General features: G+C 41.5%; 1 protein-coding gene across 1 annotated transcript; it reads right to left on the minus strand.

Moving 5' to 3' along the window:
- Positions 1 to 1,055: 1,055 nt before the first annotated feature.
- On the minus strand, positions 1,056 to 9,650 carry LOC125482137 (BTB/POZ domain-containing protein KCTD5-like). The gene is made up of 3 exons (XM_048594136.1): positions 9,421 to 9,650; positions 4,357 to 4,465; positions 1,056 to 1,168 (listed from the first exon to the last, which is right to left on the minus strand). The coding sequence occupies exons 1-3, from the start codon at positions 9,568 to 9,570 to the stop codon at positions 1,071 to 1,073; spliced, it is 357 nt and encodes a 118-aa protein (XP_048450093.1). The 5' UTR covers positions 9,571 to 9,650; the 3' UTR covers positions 1,056 to 1,070.
- Positions 9,651 to 10,143: the final 493 nt, after the last annotated feature.

The following is a 10,143-nucleotide window of genomic DNA, read 5'->3' on the forward strand; positions in this document are numbered from 1 at the left end:
AGGGTCACTGGACCCAAAACATTAGCTCTGCTTTCTCTCCACAAATCAGCTGATCTGACAGGATTTGTGGAGAGAAAGCAGAGCTAATGTTTTGGGTCCAGTGACCCTTCTTCAGAACTGGACACGAAATGTTGACTGTGCTTTTTCTCCAGATGCCATCAGACCTGCTGAGTTTCTCCAGCTAGTTCTGCTTTTGTTTCAGATTTGCAGCATCTGCAACTCTGATTTTTGTTTACTGTTATCATTTAGTAGGGTCTGGCAAGATGCCCAAGACTAAATGGAACGAAAGAACAGATGATAGTTATGTTAGTTAAGGAATAATTGAGCGAGAACTGAGCTTTAAATATGGGGGAAACAGGTAATCAGTGTGCTGGGAGTTTTGCAACGTGCAAGTTGGAATAAAATACCGACTGGAAAAGCATCTACTTGGACTCTGTAGACCCACCCTTTAACCTCTGTGGTCTAGCACCTACCTCTGGGCCAGAAATCTGGATTCAAGTTCCAACTGTTCCAAAGGTATGCCACAACAAGTCCAAACAAGTTGGTTTTTTAAAATCCACACGAGGCTACCAATGCATTTTTAAAAAACATTGTTAACAAAACATCCCATTACAAACATTAGAAAGAAAAATAATCTCTTGAAAAACTCTAATCTCAATGAAGAGTCACTCTTACCTCCACACTAAAGCATCTTGCTCTGTTGGCAAGCTAGAATCAGTTATCTTCAACAAATTCCTCTACATTCACTTCATGTTATTAATGTTTTAATGGTCTTGGGAGAGACACAATGCTAACTCAATTCACTTATTACTTAACACTGGTTCCCTAAATGCACATCTCCAACAGCCTTGTAGGATTCTGCTGCTTTCTTCTCACTGACTTCTAAACCATTCGGGACATTTCTCTAAACTGACTGCACGTAGACACCTAATTATAATACCCCTGCAATTATGGAATTCATCTCTCTGTATGAAACTGCTTCTGATTCCCTCTCTCTCTCTCTTTTTCTCTGGAAGCTGTTAGACTTAAGTCAGCAAACACATGAGTAATTATCTCAAGAGGCTTACCAGTCATTTAGCTGAAATTTCATGACCTCTTGTAAATGCCGTTTTCAACTCACTGTTTAAAACGACTTCAAAAATGGGGCAGATCTTCACAGAACTGAAAACTAAAAAAAAAATTTTTCCTCCAGCTTAGAACCTAAGTTCTCAAACAATAAAACATCATGAATCATCATAATACTGATGAGTAAGACACAAGAGATTTATTTTCAGAGAGTTCTTGGGGTGTGGAATAATTTGCCATAAGTCACCTATGAATTAGAGACTGTTGCAGCTTTAAAGGGTGAATGTGATAAATATTTGTAAAAGAAGATGATACAAGGCCATAGCAAGAGAATGAAGCACTGAGACTAGCTTTGGATTATTCCAAAAAAGGAGCAGCCACCAACAAACACCTTTTGTGTTGTATCAGCGTATGGATGAACAAGTCCACCCTCAACAATCTTTCTTCACAACCTAAACCCCTCAATACCTGGAATCATCATTCATTGTACTTTACCCCCAGGAAAACTTGACTGTAGTGCCTTTGCTAAATGAGAATATGGAGAAAGTCCCAAACTTTCTTTCAAATTTCTATCAACAATTAACAGTAAAATTTCCTAAGAAGCTTCACAACAATGTTATCAAACAATATTTGGCACAGACCACAAAAGAATGCACCAAGATGCTGGAGAATCCAACTGACCAGGAACACATAAATAGTGTTGCGATGACAGCAGGTTAGAGGCTGCAAAATCTGCAAGTAACTCATCTCCTGACTCCCCAAAGCCTGTCCACCATCTACAGGGCCCAAGTCCTGAGTGTAATTAAACACTCCCACACTTGCCCAAAGAGTGCATCTCCAACAAAACTTCAGAGGTTCGATTTCTACACAAAACAGCCAGTCCATTCACCACTGTAAACATTCACATTTTCATCTACTGGTGCACGTTGCTGCTATCTGTAAGATTCAATGTAGCAATTTGCAAAGGCTTCTTGACAGCTTCTTCCAAATATGTGACCTCCACCACCAGAAGGACAAAGGCAGGAGAAGCAAGGAAGACCAGCATCTCCATGTCTCACACCATCCTGATTTAAAACTATCATAGTATTCCCTCACTGACACTGGGACTCCCTTCCTAATAAGCACTGTAGATGTACCTACACAAGATGGGCTTCAGTGATCCAAGGTGGCTCATCATCTCATTCTCAAGGGCAATTAAAATTGGACAATAAATGCTTGCCTTGGTAGTAATATACACATCCCATGAATGAATGGGAAAACAATTGGATCAAATGGTCAAAAGCTGGATAAAAGAGATTTGTTTTAAGGAGTTATTTTCAAAAGGATGGGGGATAGAGAGAAAGGCTTAAGAATGGAATTGTGAAACCTCGGGTCGAGACAGCCCAATGCAGGTCCTCAACAAAGAAGTGATGAAAGTTGGGGATGCACATGAGGCTAGAATTGCAGAAACACAACGGTCCTAGAAGCTTGTAGACTGCAGGACACACCAAGATAGGGGAAAGGCCATAGAGGGATTTGAAACTGATGGTAAAAATTTTAAAACTGCACCATTACCAGAAAAAGAAGCCAATGTCAATTAGTGAACATTCCAGGACCTGCTGCACTGACAGCAGAGTTTTGAATGACCGCAATCTTATCCAGAAAATAAACTAAGAAACCAGTAATATTCAAAGTACTAAATTACTCTTTACACAATCTGGCAGAATGGAAGGAGCCTGGGAGACATCACTACGCATTCAAGATGACATCTACTGGCCCTCAGTAACAATGGAGTATCAAATTATTTGAGCAAACTCAGAATAATTTTAATATCAGACAATTGATTATCCCTCTTGCAATGTTTATTGCTTTTTACATTGTCAGAATTTTTCATTTTATTGACATGCTGTTGAAGAAAGATGCAAACAAATGGCATCCAATGAAACATTTTATGAATACTCAAAATATTGCACCCTGAGAAAAAGGCCTAATCCAATAATCTTTTAAATCAAATCCACCCATCCACTCATTTTCCAGTCATATCTATATTGCCCCTAGAATGAGAAGTAATTGTTTCTTAAATTCTGATACTATGTTCTAACCAGGGCACGTACTCCTCAAAATCAGATTCTCTGGGTGAAAATTTTACACTCAAGAGCTTTCCCTTTTTCCACTTACGAAAAGTGCAGCAAAACTCTGAAGTGAATTCTTTTTGCTGTTGAGTATTAATCCTATGCTGAAGATACACCTTGATGAAAATGTTGAGGTACAGCTTCATGAATCCTGCTCATCAATAAATTTGAGATTTAAGTAAGAGCCACTCTTTACCAAAAGAGAATTTCTTCTTCATGATCAAAAAATCGAAAATTGTTTTATGTCATATGTAACTGACCCACCTTAAGGGTGCTGGTAAATTAATCTGGAGTTTGTCTAGAAGAATCAGGACCTGCAACCAAGCAAATCTTCAAAGTTATTTGGTCTACTATTTCGCCCACTGGGGCAAACCTGCAGAGGGATTTTAGTGCAGATAATTGTGAAATCTTTCACTCAGGATCAAAAAAAAGGATAGATCCAAGGATAATTTTAAAACTGCGAAAAGGGAAAACAGTAGAGACCCAAAGAGAGATATAGGAACAGATGTACAAATTTCAGGAAAACATAGTGGTTGGGCACTAACAAAATATATTGGCTAATAGAGTGGTGGCTTCCAGAACAAAAGGGATCAGAATATAGAAGGGAGGAAGTTTTGCTGGAGCTTTAAAATTCCTCTGCTTAGACTGCATTTGGGAATACCGTGTATAGTTTTGGGCACCCTACGTTAGGAGGATATAGAGGCCTTAAAAGGAATGCAACACAAAATCACCTGAATATTACCAAGACACCAATGACTACATCGAGGGGAAATGACATAATCTAACCTTTTGTTTTCTGAAATATAAAAGGATAAGGGCAGTTTGTGATTTTTAGGATTGGAAAGGAATCAATAGGTAGAAGACAACTTTATTGCGCTGGTGGGGAAATACAAGACAAGTGAAATAACTTTAAAATCAGAACCCGGTCACACTCTGGTTAGAAGTTAAGAAGTGGTTCTTCACACAAAGGGCAGAACACACTCCCACAAAAAGCAGCAGAAGCAATCTCAATTAAAAGTTTTAATCTAAGTTCAGTAGACCACCACAGCCAAGGACATAAAATGATATGAAGCCGAAGTGGGTACACAGGGTTAGAATAGTGAATCATTACAATATATACAGGTTCAAGGACTCCATTCTTGCTCCTACCTCCCCAAGTATTCAAGACTAAGCACCTTACCTTCTTCTGCCAGTTCCTTGTTGATGACAAGTTTGCCATGTCGGAGATAGTTCAGTATTGGCCCGAAGTACGTGGGATCCCGGTCAATCAGGTACGCTCCTGTCTCATCCTGAGGGGGCAAAGTCACTGGTTTACTATCCCTTGAAAACACCACTCAATTGGGATGGGAGAGCACATCAACCTGCTTTGGCAGGTGGTTTAAGGGCACAACATTGCACTGAAGTCATCTTGGATGCAGAGGCACAAAAGTCTGTGTAGCAGATGGTCCCCCAACAAGAAGCACAGTACTGCCACCAGACATATTTACTAATATCAATAACTTAAAAAGGTAAGGTAACACATAATGTTGGGCATTATGCTTCATGTGATACAGATTTAGTAACAAATAAAAAAAGTAATACATCGAAGACTTGGAATATCTTTGAAATTCAACAAATGCACCGTAATGCAAAGCATTACATCCATTCCCTATGTAAACAGCCATGTAGAATTCTATAATCTACAAAACGCAGAAAGAAATGCAAAACATTGGACTGCTCTTGCAAAGAAGCCAGCACAAGCGGATGGGTCAAATGACCTCCTTCTGCACTGTAAGGTTCTATCTGAATAGAACTATACAACTGGCAAGAATTTATTGTTCAGCCCATGGTCCGATGTTATATAGAGATATGGCTTAGTTAAATATGGAATCAATCTGAGAAGCCCTTCAGGGAATTAAATTCTCAATATCCTATTGATGATATATCTTACAGAAAGAAATAACTGTCATCTATACTTGTGTAAAAGTCAACTTTAAGGCGGAACTTTTAGTCACAAATTAAGGGTCAAACTTCTACACAAGTAACATCTAAGAGGTTGAGATCTACACTCTCCCTTCATCTCGCTATTGTCACTTGGCAGCTCTACAGTCTGTTACCAACTCACTCTCAAAAGTAGCACAGAAGGAGACAGAAAAAATTACTGCCATACAGTCATTAAAATTTATGCACACCAAATTCAAATTTATTGAATTCAAAAAAAATCCATTTATACAAATTCATACAATTTTTTTTTTCAGGTCTCCTGGTTAGAAGGCCAATTCATTTCTCAGCCATATTTTTCAGGCCATCTTCATCCATCCTTTAAGTGAATATGGACCAAATGCTCCTTCTGGAAGCTCACTCCTCTGCTCTTTCCCTACTGTAACTTTGTGCAATGTGCCTCCTTGAGTTCAGGTTCCACACCCCGCAAAAAACATCATTAGCTCACTGTTATCATTAGCTCACAAATGCACTCAGAGCCCTAACAGCTACACTGTCAAAATGATCATGGCCAGGAACTTCACACCTGACAAATAGTTTTAGTGCAATCTGAGTAATGAAACAGTACAACATCTGACACCAAACGGGAAGATAATAACTTAGTCTGAATGTTTATTAGCTTTATTTTGATATCACAATACTCAACAGCCAAAAAAAGTCTTCATTCAAAACATTTCAAGATTGTTTTAAAGATGACTTAACTAACAAAAATATAGTTTAAAAACACACAATAGTTCAGTGTTAAGTCTAATTCAGTAGTATCCTTTTAACTGGTGACACATGAATTCAACCTTATTATACGTGCAAAATTATGCTTTGTACTAGCAATACTTGAAAATTTGCAAGTAAGTTGACTTAGAAATGGTGAATTTTCACCTTGTGGCTCCCAAGAGCTGTTGGTTTAAGCAAATATTTTCAAAGAATCCTCTGGTAAGAAGGTTATTAACTCTTGGAGGTAGACTATTAGCTTTAAAGCGATCGATTTGACTGAAGGTTATAGCCTACAAGAACTAACTTATGGATTGAAGCCTCACTCCAAGCCCTAAGGGTGTAATTGGGCTGTCAGTCTAATGACAAGAGTGCTGACAGGCCAAACAGCATGTTAAACTTGGGCCACATCTAACCATTCAGACGAATGCAGAGACTCCAGAAGTGCCACACAAAGAAAATCAGAAGGCTTTACTGATATCTTAGTCAACCCTCAATTTACAGCACCAAAGAAACATATTAACCAGTCTTTCATCTCATTTGCCAGAATAGGAGCTTACTATAAATTAAAAACAAAAACCAAAAGAATTGCGGATGCTGTAAATCAGGAACAAAAACAAAGTTGCTGGAAAAGCTCAGCAGGTCTGGCAGCATCTGTGAAGGAGAAAACAGAGTTAACGTTTCGGGTCCGGTGACCCTTCCTCAGAACTTACTATAAACTGGCAGCTATGTCTAGCTAATCTAGATTTAGTGATGATATGACAATTAACAAGTTTGTGAAAGGAGCTACATAAATGTAAAACTGTTTGCTCAAACAAACATTCTAAGGGCAATAAAGATCAAAAGCTACAGGTCCTTCCACCAGGATTTCTGAAGAAGGGTCTAGGCCCGAAACGTCAGCCTTCCTGCTCCTCTGATGCTGCTTGGCCTGCTGTGTTCATCCAGCTCTACACCTTGTTATCTCAGGTCCTTCCACCATCCAAGTTCTATTTCCAATCAATGCTAAGTTGACAGATCTCCAATCAGCCACAAGCTCGGGAACCATAATTAGTCTAAATGTCTACGAACAAATGAAGAAAAAAAAGCTAGTGTTGTCATTCCCCATTGCAGACCAATGGCCTTTGTTGGACAACACCCCTTTTATAGGATTCTGGTGTGGGATAGGAATGGTTCTACTGTAATGCCTTCTATACTCACTGCCCAGATGCATAAATGAACAGTAGTGAAAGATGGTGGCTGTTGGCTTTACAGAATCACAGAAACCCACAGCACAGAGACAGCTATTTGGCCCATCATGCTTATGTCAGCCCTTTGAAGGAACAACAATGCTTACATTGAACACCCTCTTCTTTTGCTCATAACCCAGTAAGTTGCGTACTCAAGAAGCTGCTCGACTTCCTTTTGAAATTATTTATGGAATTATTTATGGTCAAGCTTTCCAAATCCTGACAACTCAGAGCACAGTGAATTGAAGAAATGAAGGGATTTTCTGGGGGAAGATCACAAAAAAGAACTATGCACCTTCTAGGCTCGGAGTCTGAGAATCCATCAAAGAGTTGAGCTGTTTTGAAGCAGTGTCAAGCTAAATTCACATCGTTATATGGAATGTCAACACCCCAGATGTTTTGATTCCTGAGCTATGTTGGCAGTACGCCCGAGAGTTTCAATGAAAAGCTCCAAGTTTTCAGATGCATGGTAAATCCCACAGTACACTACGTGGAACAGATTTCCCAACAGCAACTTGCATGTATATAGTACCACTGACACGGTAAAACATCCCACAGTACTTCACAAGATTGCAATCAGACACAACACATCACTGAGCCATGTAAGGAAATATTAGGGGCAGGTAAAATAATATTTGTGAAAGAGATAGATTTTAAGAGTCACGGCCACCTATGATGGCAATGGAGTTGGTTCAGGTCCAGGGAGGCAAAGGGCCAAGAAGAGATTTGGATACAAGGCGGAGGATAAATTGAGGCTTTGCTGAATTCAGCAAATATCGTAACAAAATAAAAACCGAAAGAACTGCGGATGCTGTAAATCAGGAACAAAAACAAAGTTGCTGAAAAAGCTCAGCAGGTCTGGCAGCATCTGTGAAGAAAAAAAAAAGTTAACGCTCCTCAGAACCGAGGAAGGGTCACCAGACCCAAAATGTTAACTCTGTTTTTTTCTTCACAGGTGCTGCCAGACCTGCTGAGCTTTTCCAGCAACTTTGTGATGGCTTAACAAAACTTGACACAGATAGCACGGCTCCAGTTTAAGTGAAACTTGAGAAGATTGGGAGGCAGGAGGCCAGCCAGTAGAGGCGTGGAATTGTGTCTGGGGCTAGCAAGGGCATGGATGAGATTCAACCACAAAATGGGCTGAAGTACTGATCATCACTCTGGCATTGCAAGCAAATTGCCCTTATTACAAATCTAAATATAGCTTGGATCACTAACACTTATCCCCACATTGGCAAGGAGGCATTTTTCAGCCACCCACACAGACACACAAAGCAGCAAGAAAAGAGTGACAGTGGTGAAGTACCACTATTAAGGAAACCAGGTAAAGAAGGAAAAATTTAGATAACTACAGAGATCGATCAAAATAAAGACGGATTCTTAGAATTACAGTTCTTTCACAGGCAAATAAATACTTTAATTGGCTGGTTAGCAGGACAGGATCCATATTCCCAAGCGAGGAAGGGAAAGCTGAAGAAAATAACCCCAGAGTCCCTGAGCCTAGCTGCACTCCAACAAGTTATGCAAGTGTAGGAAGAGGAGTCAGGTAAACAGAACAAACCTTTAAGTCCGCTCCACTATTCAATTAGATCATGTCTGATCTGTACCTTAGGTCTGCTGACTAGGTTCCCATGCCTGGCCTTAAGAATCAGAAATCAAAGCTTACCCTCTACTGCAGGACTGAGGGAGCCCTATGCTGCCAATTGCCATCTGTTGGCTATAAAGTTAAACCAAAGCCCTGGATGCCTTCACAAGTGACATATAATCACAAATAATCACAAGCACTATTTCAGAGGGCAGAGAAAGTCTCTGTGGGATCCTGGCCAATAATTGACATAACTTAAACAGATAAAGCAAGAGACTGTGGATGCTGGAAATCCAAAATAAAGATCCAGTGCTGGAAGAAACTCAGCAGGCCTAGCAGTATCTGTGGAGACAGAAAAAGAATTAATGTTGAGTCTAACGTGACTTCTTCATCACAGAAACAAGATCTCTGCTCATTATCTCACTGCTGTTGGTGGAAGCTTGTTGTGCTGCTGCATTGCCTGCATAAACAAGAGAGGCTAAACTTCAAGGAAGTGCTAAGCTGACTGAAACGCTTGGGCAACGCGTGTCGTGAAAGGTGCTACGTAAATGCAATTATGCCTTTTTTTAACTTTGACTTCCAAGTTTCAATATTGAACCAATGTTAGGGTTTCTCCTTCGACGGCTCTTTATTCACTGAGAGCTTGAAGGCCAGTTTGTGTGAGAGTAAGGAATTCTCCCTGCTCTCAACCTGGCCAGGTTACCCCGGGCCTACACACCCCGCCTCCTGAACCCAGGTCACTCACTCGATCCGAAAGCAGCTCCCCCTCCTCCTGGCACAGACGGTACAGGAACGACTTCTCCTCGCGGCATAGGGTCTGCCGAGTGGTTAGAAAGTGAGTGCCGCCGACATTGAGCCGAACCCACTTATTATTCGGCTCCTTCCCCTCCGCCATCTTCAGCTGCCATCAGCCTCCACCTCCTCCCTTCTACCCTGGCAATGCGCAGGCGTGAACCGTGCCGGGCACCCCGCTCCAATGCGCAGGCGCGAACCCTGCTCTCCGCTCCAAAGCAACGCGCAGGAGCAAAACCTGGGCGCCGCCGCCGCCACCACCACAGCAATGCGCAGGCGCAATACCGGCTTACCGCGCCACGGCAACGCGCAGGTGCGAGCCCGTCGCGCCACTCCGGCGCTCAGGCGCGAACAGCACTCTGCGCGGCGCCGCAATGCGCAAGCGTGAACCGGACTCGCCACGGTACCGCCCACTCGTGTCGCCTTTCCTGCCAATCAGTAGCACACGAGCTACTAGGCCCCGCCCTTATTTGATACAACAAGGTGCAGGGCTGGATGAACACAGCAGGCCAAGCAGCATCATAGGAGCAGAGAGGCTGACGTTTCGGGCCTAGACCCTTCATCAGAAAAGGGGGAGGGGAAGGGGGTTTTGAAATAAATAGGGAGAGAGTGGGAGGCGGATAGAAGAGGGATAGAGGAGAGGATAGGTGGAGAGGAAACAAACAGGTCGAAGAGG

This window comes from Rhincodon typus, unplaced genomic scaffold (assembly GCF_021869965.1).
Source record: "Rhincodon typus isolate 14 unplaced genomic scaffold, sRhiTyp1.1 hic_rhity00006246, whole genome shotgun sequence".
Taxonomy (NCBI): domain Eukaryota; kingdom Metazoa; phylum Chordata; class Chondrichthyes; order Orectolobiformes; family Rhincodontidae; genus Rhincodon; species Rhincodon typus.

What these genes read in the sequence shown, in the direction of transcription:
- LOC125482137 (XM_048594136.1), bottom strand. Translation starts at nt 9,570, where the DNA reads ATGGCGGAGGGGAAGGAGCCGAATAATAAGTGGGTTCGGCTCAATGTC. An exon ending in GGGAGCTGCTTTCGGATCGA is followed by an intron (nt 4,466 to 9,420) that starts GTGAGTGACCTG and finishes TTGCCCCCTCAG; the next exon opens with GATGAGACAGGAGCGTACCT. An exon ending in CAAGGAACTGGCAGAAGAAG is followed by an intron (nt 1,169 to 4,356) that starts GTAAGGTGCTTA and finishes TTTTTTTTTTAG; the next exon opens with TTTTCAGTTCTGTGAAGATC.